This window comes from Halichoeres trimaculatus, unplaced genomic scaffold (genome assembly GCF_033239565.1).
Source record: "Halichoeres trimaculatus isolate MK-OKI-2021-1 unplaced genomic scaffold, fHalTri1.1 fHalTri1_scaffold_4, whole genome shotgun sequence".
Classification (NCBI taxonomy): domain Eukaryota; kingdom Metazoa; phylum Chordata; class Actinopteri; order Labriformes; family Labridae; genus Halichoeres; species Halichoeres trimaculatus.
The window spans coordinates 5513292-5528549 of NW_027437182.1; the positions used below are offsets into that span (position 1 = coordinate 5513292).

The 15258-nt window shown below is 40.9% G+C and overlaps 1 protein-coding gene across 1 annotated transcript; it reads left to right on the forward strand.

The window, feature by feature from the left end:
• The first annotated feature begins 1174 nt into the window (after positions 1-1174).
• Positions 1175-13404, forward strand: LOC141789277 (fetuin-B). Its single transcript, XM_074668652.1, has 7 exons — positions 1175-1459; positions 5074-5184; positions 6749-6836; positions 7690-7856; positions 9960-10067; positions 10511-10597; positions 12637-13404. Exons 1-7 carry the CDS (start codon positions 1226-1228, stop codon positions 13132-13134), a joined length of 1293 nt encoding a protein of 430 aa, XP_074524753.1. The 5' UTR covers positions 1175-1225; the 3' UTR covers positions 13135-13404.
• The last annotated feature ends 1854 nt before the right edge of the window (positions 13405-15258 follow it).

Genomic DNA, 15258 nt, shown 5'->3' on the forward strand with positions numbered 1-15258 from the left:
TTTTTACAAGTCATCTCATTGAAGACGTGATGGTGTGTAACAAATTTGCCGGCAAATTCTCCGTCAGTCGTCCAGACGTTTCATAAGAAGCAGAGGAAGCACTGCCACCTCTTCTAAGATTAAAAAGAGGAAAGTTTCTAAAAATACATGCCTCCTCCTGCAGCTCTTCCCCTTTCTGTTACCCCAACACAGCTGCTTCATCTTAGCCCAACAGCCATAACGCTAATTATCACAATAAAAGTGTCCTTTTAAACTTGCCATTGTCTGCTGCAGAGATTTTTGGAGCTGGTGCAGATTTTTTTTCACAGAAAATGACTGTTTGAAGATATCTTCACTTAAATCAATGTTTGACAGACTGAGATTAATAGAGCCGGGCTCCTCTGGCCATGACTGCAGACATTAATCGATCATGTCGTGAACAATGGAACCAATCTGACCGCTCTAAAGGTGTGAACTTCACCTGTAACAGCATGCACCTCAGCTTTCTCAGTGAACAGAGAGAAAAACACAAAGGCCTATGTATTATTCATAACAAAAGGGACCCAAATTCTGTTTTTTAAGCAACTGAATGATGTGGACCAGCTGAAGTAGTCACCAGAGCTTTATTTTTAGACATCTCTAAGTTTATTCAGTCAGATCAAGGCAGAAAATACACAAATCAGAGGAGCAGGATTCTGATTCAGCAGCAAGTCTGAAACTGATACCAGTGAATCATTAACCCAGTTCTGCATACTGGACAACCAGATTCCCCTTAGACCTGCACACCAGACTCACAGTGACCCCTTGTGGTGAGATACTTGCACTTCAGCACCACAGCTTGACTCACAGGGAAAATCTTTGAAGTTACAGATGCATTAAGTTAGCTTTCTAAAATACACATCCTCCAAATTTAGACCAGGATTAAACACAACCTGCACTAATACCACGATGGCATCTGACCCAGCTCCTCCATGCTCTCAGATTTTCATGAATTATGAATGAAATGTCTGTCCTTCACTCTGTTTGTGGGATTGAGGGTTGCCCAAGTCAAATAAATCACTGGAACCTTCATTCACAAATATAAGCCAGCCGCCATCAAATAAACTTTGTCCTTGGCATCATTTCAACATCTCCGTCCTGTTTTGATTCCAAAAGTCAGTGCAGAGACCGAGCGCAAACACACGAGAACAAACTTCACTTAAAGAACAGCTCTGCCTTTTTAGCTCCAGCCTGAACATCTGCCACAATGGACGGATCCATCTGCACATTATTACTGCTTTTTTCGCTGCTATCCTTCCAGGCGGTGTGTGTGCACTGCACAAATTTTGGACTGTCGCCCATTGAACTCTCACCCATCCCCTGTAATGACAAGGCAGTGGAGAAGCTCTCTCGTCTGGCTGCCACTTACATCAATGAGGATCGCACCGACGGCTACAAGTTTGCCCTCAACCGCATTGCAAATGTCCACTTGCACGCTCAGGTCAGTACGAAGACAAACAGCCAGTGGGGGAGAGCTGCCTGTGGTGTTTGTAATACTCTGTCGGTGGGGGATTTGTTCATGTTTAACAAGAGGGGTGGAAAGGTTATTTTCCCCTCTGTTGTCTCTGAAATATCAAAACAAGCCTGTGAAAAAGATAGATTTAACCAAGCAAGGCCAACCGCATGTCAGTGTGATCGCACTTTGGAAGATTCATGTTTTTCTGTTTGAAGATTTTTAATCACAGATCATCCTCTGACATTTTCACAATGTGTTGACTCTCTTTGGGAGGAATGATAATGAAATTAAACTCCAGCGTATTTCTACCACAGGTACAAAGTCTGTAAGGTGTAGACTAATGAGATATGTATTGTATGATCTCATCTCTACTTCAGAGAAATCCCTTAAAGGAGGATTATGTTTTACATGAGAGGCTACCTTAAAAGAAGTGTATAAAGACATGCTTTGTATTCAGCATAATGTTAAATATGCAATAGAAGATTTAGAAGGTTATTTGTGCCATGTTGACCACAAAAAACATTAAAACCTGATCATAATTATAAGACTGAAAAATGTACATTTTGGGCAGTTGGATCTAAAAACAGTTCTTAACAGAGCTTCAAAATGCAAAAGTAAGAAATGGAAGTGAGACAAAAAACTGAGTCAGCAATTTCTAGAAAACAACAATTAAAGTGAGAAAAGTCTGTTCATCAGCTGATCAAAAGTTTAAACCCACAGCTTTAACAAGCCAAAATCTGCACAAAATGTGGATTTAACATAATTTTCTGTAAGGTATTTACTCTGTCATGACCTCTTGATGGCAAAGGCTAAAAAGCTTATTCTCTTTGAACGTGGTCGGATTGTTGAGCTGCATTAGAAAAGCCTCTCGCAACACACCATTGCTGCTGAGGTTGGATGCAGTAAGACAGTCATTTTGAATTTATTCAAAGATCCTGAGGGTTATGAAACAAAAAAAGTCAAGTGTAAGACCCAATAAAAATTCACCTGCCCTGAGATAGAGGATCTGATTGGCTGTCCATCAAGACACAGGACGACCCTAATCAAGGTCATTACTGGTGCCGACTGCAGCCCACGGGACATTGAAAGGTGAAGTCAGGGGGCGTCAAACGGCGGCTGGCTATGTGGAGATATTGAAGGGGAGCTCCTTCATGACTGAGGGCCCTGGCCTGTGTGGTAATGACTGTGATCAACAAGAACAGTTGAGCTCCTCATTACTGAGTCCTTTTTTCAAACTTTTATTTCTGTTTGAACCATTTTTTTTAGCTGTAGTCTTAAACTTTTGATCATCTGATGAACAGCCTATTTCAAGTTGTTTGCAATAAATTATTAATTTCTTTTTTTTATTTTATTTTTAAATTATCTCACTCCAATTTCTTCTTCTTGCATTTTGAAAAGCTACAAGAACCTATTTTAAGATCCAACAATATAAAAGTATTTCATAACAGCCACAAATATTAACAATTCATAATAGTTTAAGGATTTGCAAACTCCTTCAGCAAAAATAACTGTATCTTCAGTTTGAGTTGATCACTGTATAATTAAACATATTTATCTCATGCATAGGGAGAAAACAGATGTACACAATTTCTGCTAGCTAGCAGCTGCCTACTAGCTGTAGCTACAGCTACTAGCTTGACATAAAACAGCTACTAATTCAGTATATAGAGTATTATGGTCATGGTTTTGGACTATCCTCACCTTAAAGGTAGGGCCAGCAGTAATTTTCGTCACTTGTTAGTAAACACAAACTGGCCTCCTCCTCCTTGGCTCAATACTAGCGGCAGAGCACACCCACAGCATTTGAATGTGACGTAAACAATTTCATTAGCTCAGCAACCACTCGTAGCACCGCATTTCATCGTGGGAGGGACTCGCTCGAGAGCCGTGCACCTGACTTCATATGTTAGCACAAGCTAATCACAGGGTTATATGACACATACCTGGCTAGCAGAAAGCTAACTCGCGTCGCTCCTCGCCCTGTGCTGCTCTCCAAGTTCCTGAAAGTGAGTGAAAGTCGAGCCAAGCTTCATCCTCAGTCAGTAAAAAGCGTTATCTGTTTTCCGTTTCGTTTCTCTTTGGTTGTTTTTTTGTTCTCCGTACTACATCGCTTCCGTTAGCTTCTTCCAGCATCACACAATGTCACGTGCGCACTGGGCGCGCTGTGATTGGCTGATGAAACCGCGCTTCCTCTCCGCCCAGAAACGTTCCGTTACATCAAAACGTCAACATACAGGCAGAGGAGCGGACACTGACACACGAATAAAGGCCCGTTGAAGATGATTGATCAGGATTATTCCTGCAAAAAAAAAAAAAATGACATTTTACTATTCAGGAAAATCCTGCAGAACCTACTTTTTATGTCCCTCATTTCCAGGGTCAAATTAGCTTATTCCCCATAGCATCTTTGCTGCAGCCTATTTACTTCATCATTGAAACAGCTCAAGACTCAAAGGTACAGTCCTCTTCTTAGCCTTTGTCATCTTCATCTCCCTTTATTGAGAAAAAACACTTACTTCAGACAAAAATGCAAAAAGTTTTAGTTTGTCCACTCTTAAAAAGGCAAATGCTAAGTTAGCAAACAGTTTACATTTGTTATTTAAAGATGCACATGAATATTTTATTCAAATTCTGTAAAATATTTTGGGAAATTCTGCACACAAGTTCATGTTCTTGGTAGAAAAGAAACTGTTAAGTTTATTTATTCAGTTAAATGTGCTATAATAGGAATCAACCAATCAAACTGCTTTTAAGCTGCAAAAGCTGATGGTTAATATAGTCTGGGTCACTGAAACAACACCATAAAAAGAATCTATGATAAAACTTTCAAGTTTTGTTTTTATGAATTTGAGCCATATCTTCGTATAAGTTCATGTTAAATGTTTTAACTGCAGACATTCTTGTCTTAGATGTGCTGTCAGTTGCATTTAAGACTTTGCTAAGTCACTGCTTGACAACATCAAAGTCATGAAAATGACATTTAGATAAGTGTGCAGACACTAAAGGCTAAAATTAACATTTAATATTTGTCGTTTGAGTACTTTTTGTTGATAACACCCCTCAGATCTACTTCTGATGTAACATTAAAACTGAAGGTGCAGTCTTTTGGGACATGAAATTAGAAGTCATTTCCCTCCCTACTAATGAAAAAGGCCTGAAGGACTGAAGTAACTGCTAAGGTCCTTTCAGCCCTGCACCACTGGGACAGCCCTTACACAGCAGGTTTTATGAACTTTATGCTGTTGAAGGCTGCTCTAGCCCTCACTGTGGAACAGTTAAGGTTTTAAGAGGCTCAGTTCAACTTCATGACCTGAAAATGCTGCCATTACACCTGCTCAGTGTTGGTATTTGTTATCGGTACTATCACTTAAATCAATACGAGTCAGAGTTTTACAGTGAGTAACTCTGAGCACCTAAACGTCTCCTTAAAGACTAAATCAAACATACAAAGAGACTTTAGTGGTGATTGATGTCATATAAGGCCACAGATTTTTACGAGGACTGGATACTGTTGTAGTACTGCTGGAGAATCTGAGCACACAGCAATGTTTTCTCTCCTCTCTCTTGTTAAGTATGTTTGTTTGCTCTGTGCATGTCAGGGCCCAGCAGGTAATGTGTATTACCTGGATCTGGATGTCCTGGAGACCAAGTGCCACGTTGGCAGCCCAAAACCATGGAAACGGTGTGACGTCAGACCATTCATGGAAACGGTGGGACACACACACACACACACACACACACACACACACACACACACACACACACACACACACACACACACACACACACACACACTCACACATCCATACATAATGCAGTTATTTGTACTTGCTCCATACTTGTGGGGTCTGTCTCTGACGTAATGTATTTATTGCACTGCAGAAAGAGCAGAGCCACAGGATCTTACTGGATCACCTCTGTGATGATGTGTCCACAACAGTTTAAGAGACTTTAGGACATTTTGACGTCACCTTTTCCTTATGATATTTTACAAATCTGCTAAAGGGTATTTCAGTTAGTGTACAGTTCAAAATTAACCTCTTATTGTCATGAACACATCAGTAGCCATAAACCAGTCATTAATCAGAGTCCCTGAAAAATGATCCAGATTTGAAAATCCCATTTCTTGCTATCCAGGATCGGGTAATTTGTCTCAGCTTTATACCGGTTTTTCAAAGCAACACTGGATTGGATTACCCTGATCCAGATACACTTTTGTCAAGATTATCAAATCCAGATTATCAGTGCTCTAAATGGGACAACAAATCATAGTGTGGGCTATCAGCCCTGTAAAGAAGAACAGGTAGAAGAGCCAACATGGGGTCATTGTAGGTGTTTTTTTTATTTTGAGAGAAAACAAAAATAACAGAAACATTCACTTCTGTTTTAAATTTCTTTTATGACCCCTTATCTGAGCCACAACAAATGAAAAACAATAAACATAAAAAAATACAAAGTGGATATTTTGAAAACATCTGAAATGTTAAAAAAAGAGGCTAAATGTCCAATAGTTAGCAAAATAAAATGTGCAGGGTTCTTCTTCATCTGTGAAGGAGAGTCCAGAATTTTTAAGCTCTGCTTTTAGAAGGTGGATCTGAAGTTTTTCTCTGGTTTGCTGCAATTTGGTCAGCTTGGTTTGTTCCTCTGCCAGGAGTATCTGAGCTGCTGCTCTCTCAGTTTCTCTTTGTTTTTACTTTACTGTACTGAAAGGCTTCACTGGTAGCCTAAATTAGCTTTATCTACGTTATCACAGTAATGGTTAAACAAGTCAAGTGCAAATTACAAATATAAAAGTATGGACATTAAATTCTACAAATGTTGTTTTAATTAAAAAAAAATAAAGTTTTACTACATTTTCTTCCTGAAGTCTACCTTGAATCCTACCCACTGTTGAGATCAGGATAATCCTGTTTTGTTGGATCAAAGTGAGCCAAATCCTACTGAAAAGTTCTGAACTACACAAACTAAAGGTTTGATCCAGATTAAAAATAGGATTGGATTACATGATCTAATACTTTTGAAATCCTTCTTTCCCTTTTGAACAACCCATTTCGAGGATATGATCCAATCCTATAACCAAATCTGACTGGATTACCTTTGAACAACTGGCCCTAAAATAAGATTTAAATCATAAAAGCAACCCCTAAACTGCCTAACAGAGACAGAGAAAGCAGGAGAAAAAACAAAATTTTCATAGCAAAGAGGCTTTTGATTGTAAAAGCTAAGGGGATTTTTTTTGTTGTTGTTTTTTCCTTTGTTTTTTTTTCCTTCCAGCAAATCTCTGGAAACTGTAACACCACCATCCTCCACACACCAGAAGGATACTCCTACCTGTACAGCTATGACTGCACTCTTGTCCCAGGTAATGCCAAAACACTGTTAAAAATATTTACTGAAGACTGACAGATCAGTAAGAAGAGGAATGAAATATAAATATATGACACAGCAAGTTACATAAAAGAATTTTTATTTCATCATGAAGCTTTTTATGAATCCTGTCTGTATTTCGGAGTAAGTGTTTCCTTTGCTCTGTATGCAAACCTCGAAGAAAAGGAGAGAAAATCTCTTTCTGATTGTAGACTCTTCTCCGAAGACATTTCATTTTGTCACACACAGGTGTAACTGATAACATTAGTAATGGCTTACTGGCACAAAGAAACGCAGCTTAGTCTTAATTAATGTAATTAGTTGGTGTGCATCTCCGGCTATGACAAATCAAACTGTCGGCCATGACAGATATCAATTATCTTTACCCGAATCCTTCACTGAGATGTGATATTTTGAATTGTGTCAGCTCTTCAACGCTTTGATTGAACCTTCCAGGGATTGTTTGAGTAATGCATGGAAGAGCTGTTTTCAGGGAAGTTTCAAGCTGTACGTTTGAATGCCCAACCGCCACAGAATCCTTAGAGTTTGTGTTCAAAGTGTTACAAGCTGAAACAATGTAAACAGATGGACGAGTTTCATTACATAAGCTGCAAACGCACCAGTGGATTGGAATTGGGCACGCCATGGGTGGCTGGTTTGTTTATAGCCGATTGTGATGAGTTTTGATGCAACAAACAAATAATAGAAAGCTACCAGAGAACAGGAGTTTCATTTATCCCTGATATATGATTGTTTGCATGCTTATTACAAAATGTATGCGATGTAAGGTAAATGAAAAAACAGCTGAACTCTCTGAATAAAAGTATTTTTTCCCACATCTTTTGTAGATCCCCCTGAGAAGCTCCAGCAGACCTGTCCAACCTGTCCCCTCCTGCTACCCATAGACAGTCAACAGGCCGCGACTGCAGCACGAGTGACTCTGGACTCCTATAAGAGGAAGTCCATGCTGGGAGCAGGGCTTGGAGTGAAGAAGATCCTAAGAGCTTCAGCTCAGGTTTGTGTAGATGTGCTGTCACTAGAGGTAGGGTCTGCAGGAATTTTCGTTACTATTTCAAACTGGGCTCCTGCTCCCTGAGTCAGTGTCAGCATCAGCGCACACCCACAGTGTCCGACTGTGACTATGTACACAACAGCCCAGCAACCACCTGCAACATCATATTTCTACGTGGGAGAGACTCCAGAGCTGTGCACCTGACTTGGCATGTTAGCTAACAAGCTAATCATGGGTATTTGACACATACCTGCTCAGCAAAAAGCCAACTCACATTGCTTCTCGTGTGGAGCTGCTCTTCAAGTCTGACAGTGAGTGAAAGTCGAGCCAAGCTTTACCCTCGTTTAAGCTGTAAACACTGTGCGATTGTTGGACAGATTTGAGATGATTTGAAGCTTGGGTTAGTCTATTTTTATTCACAATGTGCTCCGTTGATCGCAAGAAAATCAAACATGTTTGAAATCTGGATCGCTCCTCGAGAAGGTATCGCACAGTAGAAGCAGCACCACAAGTCAACTTGCCTCAACCTCTCACATAGAGCATGTGCGATCTCTGAAGTGAAGTGTAAAGTTGGAAGAATATGGTCTTAAGTTAAATTTAGCTGTCGCTGCTTACCTCCTGTTCTCACTGAAGATTTGAGAGACCATATTTCCAACGTCTGTCCAGCTAATTCCTTGTCTATACACGTCTTCTTCTCTTTTTATTTTTTGTTGTTGTGTCTTCTCACAGAATGGCACAAATTGCCAAGGTGGTGTGTTTGTTTTTTGTTGAGCATCTCCCACTTCTGGGTTTTTTCTTCCCCTCCTTTTGATGTTGCAGAGCTGGATACAAGAGTCCAGGTCCCAAACGCCAAAGAAGAAGAAGGATACAGAGTTCGATGCCTGGACGCATAGTGTGAGCAGTGATCAGAGCATCGGGTCGTATAGTGTGCGAACATGATTCGTGGGCTGCAGTTTGAGATGGAGCTGAGTCAAACGATTTAAAATTTCGCAGAGTGTATTCCAGGCTCTAGGAAAAAGCTTTATTTCTTTGGTGTTTCGTTTCATTTTTGGTTGTGATTGGCTGATGTAACCACTGCTACTCTCTGCCTAAACACAACCAATGCATCTACATCTGTGTAAGCTGGATGCCAACAGCCGCATCAGTAACATAACAGTGTAACATAACAACGCCATAGCAGCGCAATACAGTGTACCCCACTAATAAATCCAACAAAGAAGAAAACTGTGACACAGTAAACAAAGAGCAACTGTCAAAGACATCCAGAAATTTGTCTTCTTTGTGATTGGCGTGTGGCTCTTTGTTACAAAGTGCAATCAAGCTTTGTTTCAGAGAAGTCTGTGTGCCGCCAGGAGAAATGCAGCCTCCACTGTCCGTCATTAAGTGATTATTCTTTTGACCAATCAATGGTCTGCAGTGTTGTAGCTCCACCTTCTGAGATCGGATTGGTTCAGTCTGGCACCCATACAAAAGGGTGCCAAAAAGTAAAACGGCTGCTCGCGGTTATTTGGGGATCTGTCCTGGGATTAGTCAGGGGAACCGAACTGGACTGCTTGGTGGAAACGGGGCTATACAGGCTGAGAAGAGGGCTGAGGTTGACACAGACACTGACGCATATATAGAGGCCCATAGGAGACCACTGCAGACCCTATCTTTAATTATAATTTGACAATCTAAGCCAAGGGCTGGTTTTGTAACACAATAACGTGTTGAATCTTGAGTTTATTGGGAAATTACAGTTATAATCAATCTCTAGTGGTTCATAAGCAGGCGGCAGAGTGTAGCTTTTGTGTTTCTGTGTGTCAGATGAGAGCAGTAACCACTCTAAATAACCCTAATGATGCAGGAGTCTGGCATGTGTTAAGGATAACTGAAGGCGCTTAAGACCTGACTGTCTGGTCAGACTTTTAATTAGAGCCCAGATAAGACACTGAATGATTCACTCAGGGATAAAAGCCACGGATATTGCTCCTCTTTGCGCACCTTAGGCAACATTTGTTGTTCTCTTAAACCAAGACGATCACAGGTTTACCCCTCTCTGGATTCTCCTATCAGTGTGTGTTTATTCGTCCAATTTGCTCCCCTCTTGCCATCTTATTTTTATAGGAGGTGCCAGTTAGAGCCAGCTTTGTGGAGTACACAGTCCAGGAGTGTCCTGAGGGAGTGAGTGAAAGAGGAACCTGCCACCGACTGACAGAGGAGTCTGACACAGGGGTAACGAACGGATTCAAGCTTGAAGTTTGGATCCACATAATAAACATCACAAATTAGAGACAGAAAATGCACAAAAAGTTGATGCCATATTTATTTTAATGCGTTAAAAATAAGTGTCTGTAAACAACACTGTCAGATGAAAAATTAATAAGAAGTAATTGATTCCCATGCTGACAATCTGACACTGTTATTATACTAATTAATGTTGTTAAAGAAACTTTAAACAAACATCAATCAGCCAGCTTCCTGTTTACTCTCTCTGATTCATTTCTCATAATAAAAATGGCTGCAGTAATTGGTTCTTTATTAAAGAAGCCTGACAGTTCCTCTCCTCCTCTTCTGATTTCTTGTATAATCGTCCTCTCGACCATCCCTGTTCAATGCTGCTGCTTTATTGCTTGCTCGTTCCCATACAGATGAAATTTCTCCTCTTACCCCCTCAGACCGCAGGTTTCTGTGCAGGATCTGTGCGCGGAGACTTGTATTACCACCCTGAGGTCCATGTGTCCTGTGAGATGTTCAAAGTACAGGTATGGTGAATGATCAAGTGATAACATATTTGAACTACATGTTAAATTGATTATGATTTCGAACTTTTGAGTGCAACCTGAGATCCTGCTAGAAAAATAGATAAGAAATCAGGAAAGTAGTAAGCTTATTTTATGTTTTGTATTGCTTATTGTTTTCATTTACATTTTTCATAATAAAAAATCAAAATCAATGGATTTCCAAGCGGCAGCCTCTGGTGTAAGAATATAAGACGATGCGGAAATTTCACTAACAGCACACACTGCACGAGGGATGAATTTATATCAAACTCAGCAGTTTGGAGGAAATTAAGATCACGATTGCTTATCAATAACTGTTCATCTGAAAACACTTCAACTCAGTGAAAAAAAAACTGCATTTACGGAAATGCCGAGGGACTGCTGTAGTAAGCATGCCAGGCCTGTAGTTGGCGCTATAACTGTCTTGCCCAGAAGCAGCTTTTAGTAGATCTCCACTGATCATCTGGTGTATTGGCGAATACTAAGAGCAGAAGTGGATGACCGTAACAGCAGTACTGTTGGACTATCGTACGTGATGTGGAGCGTGACATCAGCATTTTCACTGATGCCAGCTTTCTGTTTACATGGCAGCGTTTCAGAAAAATCCCACTCTGGAGGCATTTTGCATTTCAAGGCAGTGCAGTGTTGCCAACTCCTCAGCATCTGAAGTAGCTATTGGCCCACCCAAAAGTAGCTTGAAGTCGCTAGATTTCAGGGAGGGAGTGGGCTAATCTGTCACTACACCAGTGTTTCTCAATTCCGGTCCTGGGGCCCCCCTGCCCTGCATGTTTTAGATGTTACCCTACTCCAACACACCTAATTCAAATGAATGGCTCGTTATCAGGCTCGAGCAGAGCTTGATGACGAGCTGATCATTTGAATCAGGTGTGTTGGATTCGGGTAACACAATATTACATACAAAGTCAATTTAAAACCTCGAATTGACGCTGCGTCAGGGCAAGCATAGAGTGGCAGCAAGCGTGCAAGCGTTCAAGCGTTCAAGCGTTCAGAGGCGAGCGTTTCCAGCGAAAAACGTTTGCTGCTCACCACTCAATGCCTGACAAACTGGGCAAGTCAGCCTAGAGTATCGCTGGAACCGGCCGTCGTCCAGACACAGCCCCTGCAAGAGACGGTGGAACTTGCCGAGCTCACACAGTCTCCGTTGGGTAGCATGCATCCAGTACCGACGTCGGCGCCTAGCCCGCAGCTTCTTCTCGACAGCAGGTACAGAGCAGCGATGGTGGTGATCGGAGCCATGTTTGACGATGAAATGATGATGGCGGACTTTTTGTGCAACGGAGCCGCGGCGAGCAGTGAGCGTTTTTTGCATATTTGTACCAGCGTCAAAACTCAAGCGTCTAGCGCGGCGCAATTTCATCCGATGCGCGAATACATTCACTCTCAACGCTTTTGGTGGGTATGCAACGTAAAACCGTCTTGGCGTAAACAGCCCCTGTAGGGTGCCCTATAGCTGTACTCAAAGTCCCTGTCAATTCCATTATAGCGGATTCAGCTGATTTGCTTAAAAAATCTGTTTCAGAAACAGACATGTGACGTCAGGAATTTATATCCATTAATTATACGATTTATGGTTATTTCCCAGAAACTCTGTAGGACCCTTTTTGAAACTCCTGCAGTCTCCCCCTACAGGCCGTGACAAAGAATGTCCTTTTACTCCAGCATTCGCTTTCCCTCTGAGACCTGAAGACTGAATGTTTTATTTTCTGGTTGTTTAAAACTGAGCTGCCTTTTCTAAAAGGATAATTGAACTTTGTGAAGCTACTGGCTCTATAATTAAGCTGTCACATCTTCAGTGTCTGAATGTATGCTGTGCTTGTGTGTGTTTCAATGTATGCTCCAGATTTAAAATTGTACGCTTCTGTGCTATAATTATGTTGTCTTCTCACTCCTCGGCTGCCGAGTGTAATGAAATATTGCATGACTCTGACTCCTTTTGGCAGCTGCTGAAAGGGAGTTTGTAAAATGTACGCTTTGTGTTGTTTTTGTCTCTTCGTCTGCAGAGTGTGGACGTCCTTAGACCGGTGCAGCCTCAGGGTCATGACCTCTTCCCAGACCTTGTGATCCCGACCTTCCCGCCTGTGATCAACGACCCGATTAATGATCAAGTGCCTGTCCCCTCTGATCCTCCTCTACCCCCTGTTGTCCAACCGTTGCCGTTTGACCCTGTGCCCACTCTCCCTTTGCCCTCTGACCCCCCTGTTGTGGTTAACCCCTCCAACCCTCTCAGCTCTTCATCCAGTGAGTCTGAGGAAGATCTAGTTAACCAGCAGAATCCGCCACAAGCCACCGGTCTTTTTGATTCTTCCTCAGAGGAAATTGGAGGCCCAGTGGCGCTTCGACCTCCATTTAACTTCCGCTACAAGAGGCCCGACCGCAAGAGACGTCAGGCCCTGATGGGGACATCACCCTCTCACAACCCCGTCTTCCTGTCTGATTTCCCCAGTGGGCTGTCTCCTTTCCGCTCCTGCCCCGGTCCTTCTCGATACACCACAGTTTAGAGTCAATCTGTTGGTGTTTGATTTATTCAGTGAGAGGGTGGGCTGATAAACTGCTCCTCTGTCTGCTTGCTGGAGGCTCGTAATAATTTGTGCTAACGAGAGGAATGCTTTCGCTTTTCATGAGCCCTGAAATTACCTCTCTGCTGCCTCTGTGGTAGGATACTGCTACCAGTGTACCCAACGCTTAAACCAAATGTATTCAAAACAGCTTCAAATTGTAGTATTTCTACATTTGTTTTGGTGGAATAAAGCAATAAAAGTGAGTTTTCTGAGGACATGTGTGAATCAAAGTTTCACAGTGTAAGTTTTTCTTCTTTCTTTCCAAAACATTCAGGTCTAAACATTTTATCACTCCTCAAATAGTTAAATGAAATTGTTGTAGGAGAAAACATCTTTGGGAGGAGACAAAATGTTTTTGAGTGAGCAGAAATACACAAGTGGTCATTGAACCCATGGTAGACTATTTATGTGTCCAGATGTTCTTTAAAGCACAGGAAGCTGGTGGTTTATTAGGATCCTCCACCAGGACATACACTGTGCCAAATAACACTGAGGCGACAGACAAGTGCAAACATCTCATGGAGGCTTTAAAAGCTTGGAGGTAACTAAAAAAAGGGATTTTGTCAACACAAGAACTGGAGCTTTTTGAAAGAGCAGACCGACACATGGCAGAAGGCGGGAGTGAAGATGCAATAAGTCGTCCCTGTGGGTTGCTGGAGTCTGACATTCAATAAACAGTGTGCCTTTGTTTGTTGAATCCACAGATAGACAGAAACTTGCTCTATATAAAAAGAGTCACCAAACCTAAGAAGAGGAGTGCGCAGTGCACTGCAATGACAAACAGAGAGACCTATTCATCAGGTGAAACACATCTGAGGCCCAGCAAACCCCACAGGTGGAGACAGATGCAGCAGTCTGTCTTCATTTAAAGGACAGTGGAAACTCCTTTGGGGACAGGAAAGAACAAACTGTTGACAGAGAGGACAGGTGGTTTGAGTGATGGTTTTAAGAGACCGAGAAGCACTTGGGGACAGTGTGGAAGAGGCTGTGGTGCTGCTGTTGTGCTGCACTGACAGTCATCCCCTAACTAAACTTATACAGTGATTTACATATGACACTGACAGAGGTTTAATGCATTATGTAGATGAATAGAGAAACAAGGTTGACACATAATGTCTTTATATATTTTATTGGCATGCTTTCATGCCAGATCTTTGGGGCAGGGTCACTGTGGGGTAGAACAGTTTGGATGGTTCAAAGTGTCTGCTGCTGCTGACAGTGGCCCTAAACAAATACTTTACATTGAAGATAGTGAAGAATAAATCCAAATTTTCCCTTCAAAATAAGTGCATAATATGGTTAATAAAATGTATAAGCTCATCATATTATTGCTTATATTATTATTATAATTATTATTATAATTATTATTACTATTATTATTGCCGTGAATGCAGAAGTGAATTCATAGCATGTGTTCTTCTGCAAAAATGTTTCTTCATTGTGCATAAAAGATTGTATTAGCCCCTGTTCCTGACCTCCATGGCACCCTCCATGTTTTTTCAGTTTGGGGCTATGGTTTTAGCTGTATTCTCCTTCAGCATTCTGCATTCACAGAGCAATTTTTTTTCAGAAATTACTTTTCTAGTTAGTAGTAGTAGTAGTAGCAGTAGTAGTAGTTGCAGTAGTAGTAGTAGTAAAAGTAGTAGAAGTAGAAGTAGTAGTAGCAATAACCTTTAATTTTTAAAACTCAATTTAGGTACTCAATGTCAAACCAACACTGCGATAGTTTTTTTTGTTTTTTTTTTTAAGTTCAGCAAGTTTTGTTGTTATTGCAGTCAAATGTTTTAAGAACAAGGGTAACTGGAAAAAAAGGCAATTAATTCTAAAATTTAATCTTTACGAGACCAACAACAGTACAATTGATTCCTAAAATTATATATTTATACAGTAAAAAGAAAAAAAAATATATATATATATATAAATATATATTAAAAAAAGTAAAAAAAACATTTATATATATATATATATTTTTTTTTTTTTCTTTTTACTGTATAAATATATAATTTTAGGAATCAATTATACTGTTGTCGGTCTCGTAAAGATTAAGAATTAGATTTAATTGCT

What these genes read in the sequence shown, in the direction of transcription:
- LOC141789277 (XM_074668652.1), top strand. Translation starts at nt 1,226, where the DNA reads ATGGACGGATCCATCTGCACATTATTACTGCTTTTTTCGCTGCTATCC. An exon ending in ATGTCCACTTGCACGCTCAG is followed by an intron (nt 1,460 to 5,073) that starts GTCAGTACGAAG and finishes TGTGCATGTCAG; the next exon opens with GGCCCAGCAGGTAATGTGTA. An exon ending in TCAGACCATTCATGGAAACG is followed by an intron (nt 5,185 to 6,748) that starts GTGGGACACACA and finishes TTTTCCTTCCAG; the next exon opens with CAAATCTCTGGAAACTGTAA.